Genomic DNA, 17,648 nt, shown 5'->3' with positions numbered 1-17,648 from the left:
TATTCTTGACATGTTTTATTATAAAGCACTTCAGACAAACTTGGATTCAAAACCAAAAAGTTATCATCTGTAAAAGGAAACTATTTTAAAACAGGATTCATAAAGAAAATAGACTGTTCTTATGCATCAACTTCAGTTGGAGCTCTTCTCAACAAAATCTAAAGACAAAACTGATGGGCCAAGAGCTACTAATGTCACATATACTAATAAAAGAGAGACTAAGATGTTACACACAAACCATGGAGCATCTTATTGTTGATAATGAAACAGGAACACTCAATAGTTAATTCTGGCCTGACAAAGCAGTCCAACATTTAAATATTCTTCAGTCCCAAAAGAGACAAACCATTAACATTTCTCATTCAATAACTAAGCCAGCCCTGGCTAAGGGTTAAAGCTACTTCAAAGCATGGAACATGATAAGCTTTTCATTTCATGTACTTCTCCTGTTGATCAGCCAAGATTTTTGCTGAGGATTTAGCATCATAGAAAAGTTCATTTATTTCTTCAATATGCTCTTTCTCAATGCTGTCTTTCCCATTAATCTTGGCAAGCAGGTTAGCTGGGGTCAGCAACTGCACAGCATACCTGTGATCAAACAGAGGCAGCTGAGTAATTACAATTCAGTGCATCCCAGGGAACTGATGACACAGAGAGCTGGGACATTTGCTAGGAAACACAGCTCTAGCAGCAGTATGAGAAAGTCAGCAAGCACTCCAGCATATTCATTCTTTAAAGAAGAAAAGAGGAGCATTACCACTCTCTTTTTAATGATTGTTAACAGACCATGTCATTGTAAAGGAGAGGTTTGTCTACTTCCAACAGTGGCTTTAGACCCAGTCATGCTGAACAGAAACTGTGCCCAACTTACCTTAGGGTTGTCTTGGTACCAATTTCCCCTAAGTGGTTTAGAGCTTCTTCACTGATATTAATCCCTTCTGTCTGAGCACGAAGTTTTGTGATCTGTTGGGAAGAGTAAGTGAGGTATATGCCCAAACAATTAACATGCCAAATTACCTAGTATCTGTAAATTATTAGTTTAGAGATGAGACATGCTACAAAACAAGATGGTGTGGAGAGTTAACCTGGTGTAAATTATCACTAAACCAGATTTGTAGAATTCCAAGTCTTTGAACAGGCAATTATACTGTTAAAAAGTAAGGTAAATAACCTTTAGGTAAAGGTAGGTAAAGTAACACATCTGGACTGCTAATCCTTCGTGGTAACTCTGCACACTTAGCAAAGTCTACCTACTAATAAGGAGCAGAATATGAGAACTTATATAAGAAAATGGAAAATGTATGTTAGAAGTTAGTGGCAGCTGGAGGCTTCTGGATAGCCACAGCAGTTACTGAATTCTGCAGTGTATCACTGGTGCTGTACAGCAGAGCCCTCCAAAAAGCCCTACAGAAAGCTACACCCTTTCCTTAGCAGCTCACAACACACTTTTTCTTCAATTGACAGGAAGATAGTAAAATAAATCAAAAAGTTACTTTCTATGATTCACCTATTCCTTCAAGAAGAAAAAAAAAAAATCACTAGGAAAAATCTAATCTTTCAAGAACAGTCTCAGGCTTGCACCAGTTTGAAGATCTTTACAAAGTTGGAGAGGAAGATATCACCAATAAGCCTGAGCATATAAAGCTGTAACAAAAGTGGCACAAGTCTCTCGGTAGTCTGTATTACCAGCTGAGTGATAAGGGGCAGACTGGATAATGATGTTGTGTTGTAGTGCAGAGATAACTCTGGAACTGCAAGCCTCATATAATACAGGTATTTTTCACTTTGGCAGCTTTGTAAACAAGATATCAAGAAGCACTCGTTTAAATTAAAGCCATAAAAATGCGCTCAGGGAGCAGAGGAAGAGAGGGGCTTGAAATGGCAGAAAGTTGGTGCTAAGATATGTGCACTGAATATTGGCAATGCTGCTGCCAATTGCAATTTCAGGGTGAATTTTTTTTTTCACCTGTAGATCACCTAGACATCCCCTTCCCTTCATTCAAACACTGCTACTTTGTTCTTCCTCTGCTACAAACAAGGTTTTGAATGTCACATCTTCAACAATGTTTTTAAGAGTAACTTTTTATCTATAACCTGGTAGAACATTACCCAAGGACTAGGGCCCAAGCCATTAATCCACCTCTTGTTTACATATGCATTTACTATGCAATAGGAAGACAAGTGTTTATCAGGTGAAATACATTAGGAACAAAACATCTCAGTTATAACCTTTAATATCCAAGGCACATATGCAAAAAAGTTTGATTACAACACCACCTGACTAGAATAAGCATAAAAGTGCATTTTTTTCCCTATTCTGGCTGCATTAAGGTTACTGTGTGTCTCGTCTCAGAGCAGCACTTCACAATGGGATTTCTACTTTATCACATGCCCAAAAAATATTTTCAACTGGTTATGAACAAACTTTCAGTAGATACATGACCAGATTCTGTGCTGACAAAGGGCTCAATTGTGAAGGCAAAGAGTCTCACACAGAAACATCATCAGCAGAAACTTCTTCCTAACATGAAAGACAAATACTGAGAGCAAAACTAGAGAACTAACTTACTTATGCCTTGTTTTTACCCCCACCCCAACTGTACTTAGTTAGAAGCCACAGTTAAGTGTAATAGCTCCTCCTCTTTTCCCAGGAGAAGCTGCCATTCAAAAGCCTTAATTTAAGGGAAGATGAGGTTATCTGACTATGGCAACATGATTTATGGGGCCAAATGTCTGAACTCTACTTTTACCTTAAGGAAATGCCACTCTGAACACTTCCTTTCCTTCAGCCCTGGAGCAGGTAGAAATCCCAGCACTTACCCAGCTGTTCTGAACATCAGCATTCAGAAAGTGTCTTACCTGCATGGTAATCCAGCACTAACTACACAGAATTCACTTACACTACAGGAAAATCCAGACAGTCTTTAGTATCCCCAGGTTGAGTAAAAATCACACACGAAAATTTGTTTTGTAGACTAAACCTAATTGTATTGTTAAATCACTGGGCTGCTTCTACTGCAATCTACACAACAATGCTTCAAAATGTCCTTTAGGTACAAAAAAAATCATCCTGAGAACAGCTCAGGACATCATGAATGAAAAGCTCCTCAAACCAAGTGAAATGAAGCTTTGCCTCTTCCATAAATGCATCCACATCACCTTGGCACTTCTCCAGCAGCAGGAGACCATTATCTGGCATAACACTCTCCTCCACTGACACTATCTCTTAAATAATACAAAGAATTGACATGGTAAGCCCTACTGTCTTCTGCATTGTGCCACTTCCCAGCACTGAGAGGCTAATGAGGGGGGATCTTTGACACAATGCATCCTTATGGCACCAAGCATTCTAATCAATATACAATACATTGTGATGGCCCCACAGGACAACTTCCAGGCATTTGGAAAGATATCTCTGCAACACTTTCTGTGCTTACATTTCCAAACTTAAGTAGGAGCATTAAATTCTCCCTGTTTCAGGAGACACCCCCAGTAGGTTAAAGCTATAGTACATAAGGGCATAAAGGCAAAAATACAGCACATGAGGTTGTATTCCTCAACCCCTCTCATGTGAGGGAAAAGCCTGAGGTCTGGGACTAAAGATCCCATGATGTGACACTTCATCTTACACCAACTGAAAAAGCACTACCTGCTGAAATCTGCAAACTATGGAAAGTACATCTGTGCAAGAGATTGTTTCAGCTAACAATTCATCCCTTCCTGCAAGTGAGGTGCCACTTTCAGCTCCCCATGTGCTTAGCAACTCCCCAGTGGCTGGAGTCAGAGAGGTTGTGTGCACAGCTTCCACCAGCTCTCTGTATTGAGTCCTAGAGAAGCAGGCTTTTAGCAAGCAGGGAGCTTTCTGGCACAAGCCCTGGTGACCACAGAGCCAAACATCTCTACAGTAACAGAACAGGCAGAAGCTGTGCACAACTCTGGGCACTTGTAACAAGCTCTTTAAAATCCTGTGCATACCTGCTTCATTTCTTGGGGTGTATAGAGCATGGTTCTGATAATCATGACTCGATCCAGCAGGTCCAGTGGGATTCCATGAGGAGACACAATATCCTCTGTGCCTCTAGAGGAGAAACCAAACAGAAAGAAATCAGATACTGCTAGGAGTTCAGTACATTGATTTGGTTAAAATCAGTAGAGTGACTATACTAGCTTACAATTGTTGTGTGTCCACAGAGACACACACCCCTGGGTCAGAGACAGGAAACATTCTGGTCTAAGGTTCATTCCAGACAGCCCCAGGGAAACAAACACTATTGCTGGAGCTCTTAAACATGCCTGTCAAATATAGTGAGAGGTGCTTTCTTGTATTGTATCTCACAATACAGCCTTATCTAATGTTCCAAGGCATCCTCCAGCAAGGAACAAATCATTCTTACTAAGTTGTTTAGCAGTATCAGCAGAAATTATATATACTATCATCCATTTGGAGAACATCCCCTGTTGCTGAGCAAGCCATTCTCTCCAGTCCCTCCATTGAATACTTTGGTGGTTTACATTCCCTGCTCACATCCCAGCAAATTGAGAAGTTTAGGTCTCTGTATGAAGGACAGGGCAGGATCTAGATCCCCAACCATTTTATTTGTTTGACATACAACTCCCAACAGCACAGCCTGCAGACACATGCACTCTTGGTTTCCCAAGACCACTGTAATTTACTGTGAAGTCAAAAGATACCCAGATTTAATTTAGGAGAATTACACAGATTGCAGTAATAACAGTGAAGTGCTGGTAAAGAACTACACTTTTAAGTTCAATGCTAGTATTTAGGTAGCTGCAGCTCTGGCCATGGTTCTCCAATATTAGCTGTCACTATTATATGGAAAATTTCCTTGCTTAAATCACAACTTTTTCATAACAAGATCTGCAGTGAATCCATGCTGACAGATCTCTACTTCCTTTACTTTTACAAGACAGCTTTTTTATATCTTTGCAAACAGAGTGAAGTAATGTCCATCTTAAACATTTTTGAAGGGCTTATCATTCTCACTTCTAACAAAACAGAGAAATATTAATACCAGATGAGCAACTATGAGGGAAAGGAGAAGCTGGTTATACAGCTGAATTAAATCAATCCAAAGAGTAGCAATCATTGCTAATGACAGCTTGTTTAGACATAATGAGGCCTAGACCACAAACTGGTAGTAGAACTTACAGAAGACTGAAATAAAATGAGAGAACTTTTACTGAACATGAAAAGAACGCATTTTGTGGGTGCAAAATATCAAAGTGAAGTGGAAATGAAAAACAAGTTGGTTGGCAAGACTGAAGAATCACAAAATGCCAGACCAACAGAGCAGGAAAAGGGAGAGGCTGAACTGTGACACACTTTACCAGTATGAACTAGAAGCTGAAGTCTGATGGAATTAGGATTGCAAGCAGCAAAATAATCCAGAAGCAGAAAACAATGGTATTAGAGGTTTGTAGCTCTGGTGCTTCTGATGTCCTTAATGTGCAGGTAACAGACGTATTAAGGTATACAATGAGAATGGTAACTCACAGATCACCCAGAAGTGAAACAATTGTTAGAGAAGGAGAGATGAGTTAGGGGAAGAGGAGGAATTCCAGTCAGCCTGGAACACATTTCAGGTGTTAAATGCTTGTCCCATCATAAAGCTCATGAGCAGTTCTTGAGCACCAATGCAGCTTGCAACTCATGCAGACGATTATCACAGGTGTCAGTGTCAGAGAGAAAAGCCTTCAAAGATTGTAACTCTACTGACACAGCTAATTCCAACATTTTTCTAACAATGCAAAGTGGCAAATTCAAGTTTAGCCATCATACCTGATAATGCAGTTTCCTCGGTTGGAAGCAAAGATGACAATGGGGGAAATGGAAGATTCCAGTGCTCGGTGCAGGTATGTGAAACACTCGATATCCAGCATGTGAACCTCATCCACAAAGAGCACACCTGGCACCAGCTCTGCAATGCCTTGATCAATGTATTTGTTCACCACTTTATTTATCTCTCCTCGAAGTTTGTCTGAGAACAAAAAGAAACTGTTGGTTGTTCTGCCAGTGAACTACAGGTCAGAGGGTAAGGCTTGAAGCAAAGAAAATTCTCCTTGAACTTTTCTGTGGTTTGGTATCTTACTGCCAACAAGGAAAATACCTGTGACTCTAAAATTTTGTGACATTTCGTACTGTATTTGGGAGATACCTGTCAACAAAGTATTTCTAACTGAAATATTCACATGTGAATTGTGAGAATTCATTTTCTAACTGGAAAGCACATAGATTATATAATCTCAAAATGCCATACAGGTTTCATACCAGTAATTTCAGTTTTCTTAGGTTTCATCAACTGTCCCATCATAGAAAGGATGTCTTGTCCTCCCTAGGAAAAGAAAGTGACAGATCAGCTTTGAGGTCATGTAGTAAGCACACACCTTGGAAATTTTATAGATCAGGGATTGGTTAGAGAGTTGTTTCTTAGAGTTAACTTAATACTTTGTAACAGCAGTTTTTGATAATCTGTCAAAGTTTAGGTCACCTCACCACAGCAGTATTCTAAACATAATCACCTAGCTACCCCCTCTCCTTGCTCATTTGGAGAGCATAAAAAATCAAAATGAGATCTTGAAAAAACTGTCACAGAGGAACTCTTAAGGAATGAAATTGTCAGGGCACACAGAGACGTGGATTGCCTGCATGCACAGCAGGTGCTCAGCCTGTCAACACAGGAAGAATTATTCTAAATTTTTTAATACCATGATTTTTACAAAATAATTTTTTAAAAAATTATTTTGAATTTGAGTAAGTTAAAGAGTTGTACTGTTTTACTGTAGGGATTCCAGCCTTTAAACTTGTCAGTGACTTCTGTCTGTGACACAGATAGAATTGCCTCAAGAGTGGATTTATGTGAAGACACAACAAGGAGTAATTCTTCTATTTTCTGGGGTTTCTTTTCCTGCAATACATGCAGAGCCCTACTGAAATTCACAAAGAAGTTTAACAAGTGGCTATGAAACATTTCTGAAATGAGTAAGAACATCAACAGAATCCACAGCAGTCAAAAATACTTAAGACACCTTTTATCACAGTCCTTGCAGTTTCCATTTCATAATTATAAAACCATAAACAGAGCAGAACATATTAATCTGCGCTCAGAACTTCCATTAAATGAAATTATGCAGGTCTGGCTGCTGCTAGCTCACACCTGTAGGCAGCTTCCCTTCTAGAGAGAAAGCAACAATCTCTTTTTCTGGTCAGAGGCAACAGCCCACAATTCTCTTTTTCTCTAAGTGAGGAGGCACAGCAGTGGAGGGAAAGAGAGCAGGGTCTAGATTTTGCATTAACTGTGAAGGTGGTGGATCCCAAATACCTGTGTGGAAGCTGGAACCCGACCATTCTCTGTAGTGCCAGGAGTATTATCCTGACCAGTATTCCACGACCAGGTGCATGAATTCTAAGGAAGCAACTGCTTTAACCTCTTTAACCTCCATGGCAGAGCCCTGAGCTAGACTCAGGGTGTATCAGGTGTAACACCTACTGCTTTTCCTACAGTGGAATCTTTGAGGGTGAGTTAGCTCAACTTCCTACATCTCCATTACTCTGTAACATCACGTCTATCTCAAATAATTTTTCTGTAAAGACTTCATCTGTGAAGTCAGATACCTGAGGTCGAGCATTGGCCACATCCAAATCATGCAGGGTGACATCCTGAATAATTTCCTTTTTCTTGTGCACATCACCTTTTGGCAAGGGAACATACTCTTCAGCTTCAAGGTCAAATTCTGTAGCATAGATATCACACCTCCCTTGCCTCTGAGGAACAAAAAAGAGAAGCCCAGGTATAGAATTAATTTCAGTACCAAAGCCTTGAGTGACGTGAATTTGATAACATGGTTAGTTCACAATTCCAGTTCTGACAAGCTTCAGCTGACAGTTCAGACATCCCACTCCCTGCTTAGCAACAGGCATACCCTATCTGCTGATCAAAGCTCAAAAACTCTGTTGAGAAACACCTGATATTTTCAGTGGCAACAATATTCTACTCCTCTCTCCCCTTCTTTTACCATATGCTATTCTTGCTAAAGGACAAATCCAGCAGATTAACCAGAGATTGGGAGAACCTCCTTTGTAGGTGGGTGATTTATTATGATAGAAAATATTATGCTCATCCATTAAACAGCAAGTATCACTATACACTTTCTAAATCAGATATGAAAAGAATGCTAACTAATGCAGTATTCCCTTCTACATGTATATATCTTGTGGTGAAAATATCAGAGCGATAAAAGAAAGATTAAATACACTGCACATGTCAGCCTGAAAATGACTAAAGTTGTTTGGTTCTTCCCCTCTTCCCTTAGAGATGCCTTGATCTCACAGAAAAAAAACCTCATCCAGACAGCATCAGTGATAGCTTCCTTGCCAGATGACCTTAATTGTGAACCAGATCTCCACATCCTTTGGGTGCAAAAGAGACTTTTCTCTCCTGATAAAGAAAGCACTGGGCCCTTTTTAAAATTTCCATGTAACCATATCATGTCAGCTAAGGTTAATAAATCAGAGAGCCTTCTGACAAAGGGAGAGAAGGGTCTGCAAAAAACATACACTTGCATAAAAGTACAGAACTTTTCTTTTACCTTGACAGCTCCACTGTTTGCTTCAATATAAATAACGTCACCAGTTTCCACTCGCTCCTTCTGCAAGCTCTCAAAAATGCTCGGGTCCAGCTGGAGACAAGCAAACAGCACAGTTGATCAAAACAGCTCCATATTGTTATGGTAATCAAGGTAAAGAAATTCAGTTTGAAGCTCACTCCCATCAGCTGAAATTAAACTGCAACTCACCCTGACAATAACTCTAGAATTTTATAAAGCTGTAACATTTGGAGTAGGGATAGCGAATAAATCTGGAAGATGCACAGAACTTGCTGTCTTACAAAAAAATCTGCTATTCAAAAGGAAGTGATAGTGCCAGAAACATAATGGTACCAGCTACAAAACATACCTCTGAGTAATGTGACAATGTATTTATACCTAAGAAACAGTAGTTCTCTAGCTTTCTAGGAAAACTTTTATAAAAAAATCTGGCTATAGCATTGAATATATGAATATATGAATCAATGTTCCTTGATTTCTTGAGTCCTCATCCTCTGTGAAGCTCTGTGAGGGAGAGTGGGTGTGGAATATATTAGATGCCTTTGTTTCTCCTGGTACATGTTTATTCACTTTTGCTCTTCATTTCCTTGTTTTCAGAGTGAACAAATGAAAGATGATACTTAACAACAGAGACAGCTTTTAGTTCTCTCCAAGTCTGACAGGGAAATTGAATGGAGACAAGAAAACAAAAGGAAAGTGGGCCTGAGCTGGCAACACACCAGCTCAATTTCCAGTTCTCTATCAAATATTCACTAGAGCATGACACCCCATGTAGAAAGAAAAGATGTGACAGAAAGAATAATTTATATTTAAACAGGCAATATTTCCCAAGCCATCCTCAAAAATTTGGTTCTTGACAATCACGAAAACGAAACCAAACAAGGCCTTTCTCGTATGTTTATTACCATGAACATTAATTTACAGCCAGGGTCAGAGTGTATCACAGACTGAGACAGAATGAAGCTCAGATTGCCAACTCAGCCCATTTTTTGTGGTATTTGTCATTTACAAAACTGCATCAGGATCTCTTCCTATTAAAACTCACTTTTAACTCCTTGAAGACATACAGGTGAGTGCTGCCAAACAGGATAACAGCAGCTGCTAACCAGTGATGATGGGTTTATCTCCTCTTTCAATTAGAAGGACACAAGACCAATATCTAAATATTCTACATAAAGCAGATAGTCAGGATAAAGTTGTCTAGCCAAAGAAAGCAGCCTCCTGGCAGCTCCACCTGACAGAGTGGATCAAGAGCTTGAAATGGAAATAAGAAGTGCTAAAAATAGAAGCTGCAAACCCAAAATACTTAAGGAAATTTCTGAGACTCTACCACACTTACCTTCAACTGTTTGGTTCCCTTTGCAGTTTTGAGTCCTATAATTACATGGCTGATGGTTTTGCCATATCCCCCCATAGGATTCTCAGTCTCACAGGGAGTCAGTTCTGTGACTTCTCCTTCATAAACTTCCTTGGTCTCTTTAATTCTCAATCCTGCAAGAAATTGTTTTAAATAGCTTCAGTATGCACTTAGGAGTCTGCTGCTTTACTGTCAACAAAATGTAATTTATTGTTAGGGTGCATTACATTTCATGGTAATGTTTTACTTTTAAAGACAGAAAGATGAATTATTGCTCTCTTCTTCAATATTAAGTTAGAATATTCATCCTGTGCATCAGAATAAAAGCTCAGCTCAAGTTCTGACCTGCTGAGAAGTTTATTAGACTTTTAGAAATTACTTTCTTCTATTCATTATTATTAGTTCTTGAAGCAAATATTAGGCTTCTCTGTCTCTTTTCCCTCCTACAAAGAGGGAATCTGCTTGATTTGCTCCCTATGCTAATGCCAGAAACAGGCCATCTTCTGAAACTAGTTACATTAATATAACAATGAGATTTACAGTTTTTGGACCATCAAAAAAGCCCTGCAGTTTTGGACCATCTAAAAAGATAGAAGAAAAAAATAACTTCATAAAAAATTTTATACTTTAGCAACTAAGTTAAAAATATAACATACATTGATTAACAGGTATTGTGCTATAACATCATAAAATTACTAAAGGGTTTATGTATAATTTCAAATATTTTTCAATAGCAAAAAGGTGAGCTAGATAAAATTTAGCAGAAACTGCTACAATGCAAATTTACAGCTATTTCGAAAGAGCTGAAAATTACATCCTTACTTAGTTAATTTTCAGACAGCCAAAGCAATCATCAGAATATCTGCTATTTTCTGTTCTAGTCACAATTACTGTAATTAACTAGGTTATTTTAAATTGATAAATAATATAGAGCTGAAGACATTTACAGGCAGACTGTTTCAAAGCAAACCCACTATCATCACCACCACTACTACAATTATGTATGTTCTATCTACACAGAAGTTCAAAGAATCCACATCTGAAGAAACTCCATGAAGTATTTTATGAGACACACATGCCATACCAAAAATAATGAATGGGCTGTAACAAGATACAAGGAAGTCATCCTGCCCAGTCTGAGGGTATTGTGACTTTATAAACCTTTGCTTGTTCCGTAACTTTTCATTTTGCTTTGAAATAGATCAGACACTTCACCAGTAATTTTGAGCTGCTGATAGAGGCTATAAAGAACTGACAAATACGAGTCTGTCTCCCTCTACTGGGCCCAAATTCAGACCAGGATCTGAAATGTGAGAAACAGCCTAACTGTGACAAGTTCTTGGTAGGAAATGTTTGCTTTATCTTATTTATGATGACATAAAAAGTTGTGTACAAAGTTAATTTCAGTAGTTTTTAAAATGTTCTTCAGGTATGCCAAAGCACCAGACAGAAATGAATGAACCTCTGAGTTAAAAGACAGACCTAGACAAGGCTGCACCATACTGGCTCATGAGCAATGAGTGTGAAGCAATATGGGAATCTGCACACTGAAACTGCTATTGCCACAAACTAGACCAGGTTTGCTTGTCCTCTTTGTTTTGCTTTAAATGTCCAGCACAAGCTCTACTCTGCTCTGAAAGTGTGGCAGCCTGTTTGTATTTGGAGCATGATTTGTATGCTGAAGCATGCAATGAATCTTCCAGGTCCATTTCATCTGGGAAGAATCCAGTTCATGTGCTCATTCTGCTCCACAATACAAGTCAAAGCCAAGTCAGCGAGGGCAAACCCAGGGATTTGCTTCAGAAGCCTTCCTCTAATCCAGACTAATGTGCTCTTAGAGAGGTGTCTGTAGAAAATATTCACAGATGAACATGCTCTGAACAAGGGTAATTGATGCTTTGAACTTGCTGCTGATTATCCTTTAATTTCAAATGACTATGTATGTGTCAACTACAAATTTCATTCTCAGAAGAGTTCTTAGAGAGATCTCCTACTTCAAATCAGACCCAAATCCAAGGCAGCAACTGTGGGCTGTTTGATGCTCTGGTTCAACAGCACTCCATGGAGCTGAGCAGGGCTTGCTCCACCCGTTGGCAGATACAGCTTGGCAACACAAGGAACAGCTACACCACTGAAGTGGCTCCTGCAGCAGTTATTTCTTACTGCAGCTGAGCTCCTAACATTAGCTGCTACCATCATCCTCACCAGCTGCTAATGAGCTCTGTACTGGATTAATCTCTCTCAGGTTAAATTGCTTTTAACCCACATAACAATTTGATCTCCACATTCCCACTCTGTCCTTTTCAGTTTCTTACATATTATAATCTCTCTACTGCATCCCAAACACTACTTGGGCATGAGACTATGTCGAGTCTGTTATTAAAAGACTCTCAACAATAAAAATTCTGTAAACTCAGAGTAACTCCTACTTTCTTATAAAGTGATCCAAACCAGTCAGACTGTAGTCTCCAAAAAAAAAAAACCCCAACCATTAAGTAAAAAATTTGATGTTAACATCTCTCATAATTTTTAAAAATTCAGGTGGTTAAACCCCATGAAAGCAAAATGCATGATATGAGCAATGATGATGTACACAGAACCTGCTACCAAGGAGACATACAAACAAAACTTAATAGAACCTAAATTAACACTTTCAAGTACTGATGGATGTGTGAGCTGAAGCTTGCCTTGCATCCAGACCCAACCACACTGCACGGAATAATTTCTTTTTAAAAATGTACCCCTGTAAAATATTTCTTTACCTAGCAGGGAAGCTAAACCCTGAGATTAAAACTCAACTGGAAAGTGTTTCATTATAAGAAATGGTGGTTAGTAGTCCTTTAAAATAATTTAGAGAATTTTTTTGAAACACATAAAAATATTCAATAAAGGCTGCGTTACAAAAATGTGACATGGAATTCAACAGGAAGGAATAAAAGAAGCTCCATCTTTCATTAACACTAATATTTGTTTAGAAGTGTCTCTCTACTGACATTCAGGGAATGCAGGGAACTAACAATGTAGCTGGCTGTTAAATCTCTGCTATCTCTAGAACTGACAACATGGATGGCATAAGTTCCACCTGCTGGTTCAGGTTTCCAAACCTCTGACAGGGAACTTCATCACATCAAGGAAATTTTGCAGACTGCTGAGGTTTCCCTCCCCCAGGCCCTGCCAGTTTCATGGTAACCAGAAGACCAGATACTACTGAAAGCTGCTTTCTTATAAAAGTCAATGGAATACTTTTGTTACACTGAAGAGCTGAGAGACTTCACCCTGCTGCTGCCAGATGAAGCCCACGGCACTGAAACAGGAAAATTACTGTTAATATGTTCAGGACTGAAATCAACTGGGCTCTCTTTAGCAAATCCTCACACAAACAAGGGCCACTTCTATCTGCATCTATCAGCTGTCAGCAGCAGCTGTGTAAGAGATTTTAGATAGTCACTGAGGCTGTGTTGCAAATTAAACCAATTTACATCAAACTTGTAAATGCACTGTAGAACTGAGGATGACATTAAGTTACAGTATTTATTTAGTTGGCATGGAACTTTATGCTCACTGGAACAGTAAGTCAGGCTAATGCTGCTGTTTGGGAGCCCCTGATTAAGCCTGTTTATTTAGTAGGGTGAAATTATTAAATCAAAAAACAGGAGGAGCGTTTTTCTGTCTACAAGTATTTCTGCTAACATAAGAAATTAAAAATTATTTTTTCTTTCAGCTTTATTCAGTCACAGGCAAATCAGAGAGGTGAATGTGGAGGATGAGAGAATCTGGTGAGGTATAAACCAAAATACAATAATTAAATTACAGTTTGTGAACAGAAAACCTGACTCCACTAAGTGTAAAAGAGATTCACTACATTAGGATCAGCACAGAAGAAAAGAAGCATACAAAAATCTGAAAACATCTTGACCACTGAAAAGTTTTTCCTTTTTAGATGACTGGGAAAAAGCAAAGTTAGTATCATGCAAATACTTAATTCTTCTTTTCCTGAAACTTACCAATTGCACGTCGGAAGTTTTCCATTAGAACTTCTGTTTTCTTGATCTCAGTGGAATAGACCTCACTTCCAACCATAGGACAAAAAGGAACTTTGCTTCCCAGTTCCTGAGCAATAGCTAAAGCCAAAGCAGTCTTTAAATGGAAAAAAAACCAAAAAACCCAGACATTAATTTTGGAGAGAATTAAGAAACTATTCTTTTTGCACTAAGTTAACTTCCTTCATTATATCACCTTCTATACATCACCTACCAATTTAATGGTAAGACCATTCTGTCTGACATGTATTTCTCACATATAACAACCTTCCTCCAACGCAGGTGACCTTGGCCAAAGACTTTAAAAAAACCCCTGAAAATACAACACTGGGCATTTGAATTTGACAGTTGATACAGATGTGAAATATAAATAAATAGCACAGGGGGAAAAAAGTAAACCAAGCAAAAACTATTCTGGCTTTTAATATAAAAATAACTTCTAAAACTTTTTCAGAGCCCTTGCTACCTATGTGTTTAGTAACCTACAAGAGGTGGTTTCACATTAAAATGCTGAACACACCACTGAGTACTGCCAGTGTCAATGACACCACAAAATTAAAAATATCAAGTAGAAAACTACATCAATACAATAACTGAAAAAAAAATTCTGGAATATGAAAACCTTTTGTAACCACTATCCTAAAACGGTTTTCTCAAATTAAAACAGATTTGGAAATACTTCATTTTGTAACAAAATAGAAGAATAATACCTTGCCAGTTCCAGGAGGTCCTGCCAACAGCACTGCTCTGCCAGCCATTTTTTTGCTTTTGATTAGCTCCACTATAACTCCACATGCCTGTAAGTTAAATATTTATACTGTTAACACAAGTATTGCTATAGTATCCTTTGTTTCAATGTTACTTAAAGTGTTTAGGAATAACAGATTTAACAAAAAGTAAAAATTTCAATTTCATGCACACAAAAAGAAAGAAAAGATCATGAAAACCTACTTTCTACAATCATTTTATCTGACACAGACATTAAAAATCACAGAAAACGAAACTCAATCTGTGAGCCCCGACTCCTTTTCCACTCTCGCAGTCCCGAGCACAGAGAGAGGTTTGAGGGTAAAGCAAGAAATTAATCTTCGCTGCCTGAGCCGCAAATCCTCTATAGATCTCCTTTCACGGCCAAGTTGGATGGGGCTCCGAACAACCGGGTCCAGTGGAGGTGTCCTGCCCACGGCAGGGGGGTCCGAACGTGAGATCATCTTTAAGATCCCTTCCAAACCAAGCCAATCTGGGACTCTATGATGGTTTTCCTTAAGATCCTTTCAAACTCAAACCAATCTAGCACCGTGTGATGGTTTTCCTTAAGATCCCTTCCAACCCAAACCAATCTGGGACTCTATGATGGTTTTACCCGGCCCCCGCACTGAAGCGGATGCTCCAATCCCCATCTGCACCAAACCTGTTAACTTTTGGTCGGTTCCGTTGCCTCTAACACAATATTTTCTACGCCGATACCCGGGAGACCACCACGGTCCCTGCGCGGAGCAGGAGCAGAGCCAGCACAGTCCCGCCTGCCCCCATCGCGTCTCACACGGCAGCAGCCACACGCAGGACCCCGGGCACGACTCTCACTCTATGCCGGGGACTTGTCACCCGCCCCGGCCCGGCCCCGCGCTCACCTCCCGCGCGTTCTCCTGCCCCACCAGCCCGGCCCCCGCCGGCTTGGCGGCGCCGCTCTCGTCCAGCCCCAGCCCCTTGACATGGCTGTGGGCGGCGATGCGCTGGGTCTTCGAGGTGCTCTTCACCTCCTCGATCTTCATGGCGGGGCACGGCGGGACAGCGGCAGCTCCGGCCCAGCCGCCCCGCGCTCCTCGCACGCGGCCCGCGCGTTACCGGGGCTCCCAGCGCGCGCCGGCGCGCCCCGCCCCCGCCCCGCCATTGGCCTCCGCCACGGCGCTCTCGGCGCTCATTGGGTGCAAGGCCTGTCCGTCAGCCGCGGGGGCTCAGGGTTTTAGGGTCCGCCCGCCCGTTTCCGCGTGCGGCGTGCGCGGCCGGTCCGGGCGGGCGCGGGCGCTGCGGAGGAGTAGGGCCGGGAAGGAGGGGGGCGGCCGAGTGGCTGTGCCTGGAGTAGCTCAGGGAAACGCTGGACACGGCACTCGGTGCCACGGTCCGGTTAAAGAGCGTGGTGACCCCTCATGGGCTTGGACCCTTTGAGCTCGGAGGTTTTTTCCAATCTAAGCGGTTCTGCGATTCTCTGAATCGGCGAGGGGGCTTTGGGGAGAGGCGAGCGGAGCTCTCATGGAGGTGGAACCAGCTCGTTCTTGCTCGCAGGTTTCTTGGCCCTGCAGCGCCAGGAGCACTTTCCTTCCTTCTTTCTTTCTCTCTAGAATCCGATGTGGCTCTGGAGCCAGTGTTTGTGCTGCTGCCGGGGCTGGGGCAGTGCCGGGTGGCCCTGGCTCGGTGTCCTGTCCCTGGCTCGGTGTCCTGTCGCTTGCCCGCCCACAGCTGCTGACAGTGCGCCAGGAGCCCTGAGCCTTACCCAAACCTCGGCTGGCTCTAGATCACATAAATAAGCTGAGGCTTTCCCAGGGTGTTTTCTGAAGCTTTGTCAAAGATTCACAGAATCGTTAAGGTTGGAAGGGACTGCTAGAGACCACCTAGTCCAACTCCCCTGGCGGGGGTGGTCTCTTACCTGTTCGGTGTTGCTCACTGTTTCTAGTGTTCAGTGAAACTGCAGAATAATTCTGTTCTACACCTTGAAAGCCTTCCTGTAAGCATCTGAGGCTGTGACATGTGCTGCATCTATAGCATGTATTCCTTACGAGCTCTGAGCAATTGAAATGGGTAAAACCACTCCAGCTTCCCAGCAGGTCGTCTCATGGCCTGGCAGAAACCTCGGTGTTTCTGAGGTCTGTGATGCTACAGCTCCTGACTGGGGCTTGCTGGTGACTGCTGCACCTTCTGTCAGGGGTTTAGATGCTTCATATGGAGACCACTAACAGTAAAATTTTAGATGGCATCTGGGAGCCTGAAGTTCCAGTGAGTTCTCTTTGTTGTAGGTATTGTAATCTCTCCCACAAAAAAAAAAAAAAAAAAAAAAAAAAAAAAAAAAAAAAAAAGACAGGGGACTCTTCCCATAGATACAGAGAGTTTTCTGTGATTATAGAACCATGTCTGTGTCTGCAGTGTTTAAAGCCAGTGGATTAATGTGGTATGAGGCAGGACTGATGTCTGGTGCCATCTTGGGTTTCCTGTGCACTGCCAGGGGATAGCACAAGCAGTCCTGTGACAGCACAAACTCAGAGAGCCATTTTAGGGAGGATAGGAGCTATGGTTCAATTTGCAAAAGCCCAGTGAACCATATACATGCTATTCATTCCCTCTTTGTTCAAGAGCTTCCATTAATTTTGTTATAAATGTAATTTGGCAAAGAAAAGACTTTGCTTATTGTTGCTTGCTTTTTCTGTTAATTGTTCTGTCAGTTTATATTTACATACTCTAGTTTAAATTTGTAATTACAATATAATTGCACACATGTGTGGTTCAGCACCTTTGTAAGGGTATCCTGCTATAGAACTGTTCAGCTAAGAATTTTTGACTAACAAATATGAGCTATTCTTTAAATAATTAGAAAAGTGTGTATGTCATTAGACTCTCTACATCCTCTCAGGGTC

At 40.8% G+C, this 17,648-nt stretch overlaps 1 protein-coding gene across 1 annotated transcript; it reads right to left on the bottom strand.

Annotated features, from left to right (window-relative positions):
• Nucleotides 1–15,899, bottom strand: RUVBL1 (RuvB like AAA ATPase 1). Its single transcript, XM_054639979.2, has 11 exons — nucleotides 15,654–15,899; nucleotides 14,733–14,819; nucleotides 13,987–14,119; nucleotides 9,965–10,116; nucleotides 8,608–8,697; nucleotides 7,634–7,783; nucleotides 6,290–6,353; nucleotides 5,801–5,999; nucleotides 3,976–4,078; nucleotides 872–963; nucleotides 1–588 (listed from the first exon to the last, which is right to left on the bottom strand). Exons 1-11 carry the CDS (start codon nucleotides 15,792–15,794, stop codon nucleotides 429–431), a joined length of 1,371 nt encoding a protein of 456 aa, XP_054495954.1. The 5' UTR covers nucleotides 15,795–15,899; the 3' UTR covers nucleotides 1–428.
• Nucleotides 15,900–17,648: the final 1,749 nt, after the last annotated feature.

The sequence above is a fragment of the Agelaius phoeniceus genome, chromosome 11 (genome assembly GCF_051311805.1).
Source record: "Agelaius phoeniceus isolate bAgePho1 chromosome 11, bAgePho1.hap1, whole genome shotgun sequence".
NCBI lineage: Eukaryota > Metazoa > Chordata > Aves > Passeriformes > Icteridae > Agelaius > Agelaius phoeniceus.
Note: the sequence above shows the minus strand (reverse complement) of the source record. Positions and strands in the feature narration are given on the sequence as shown.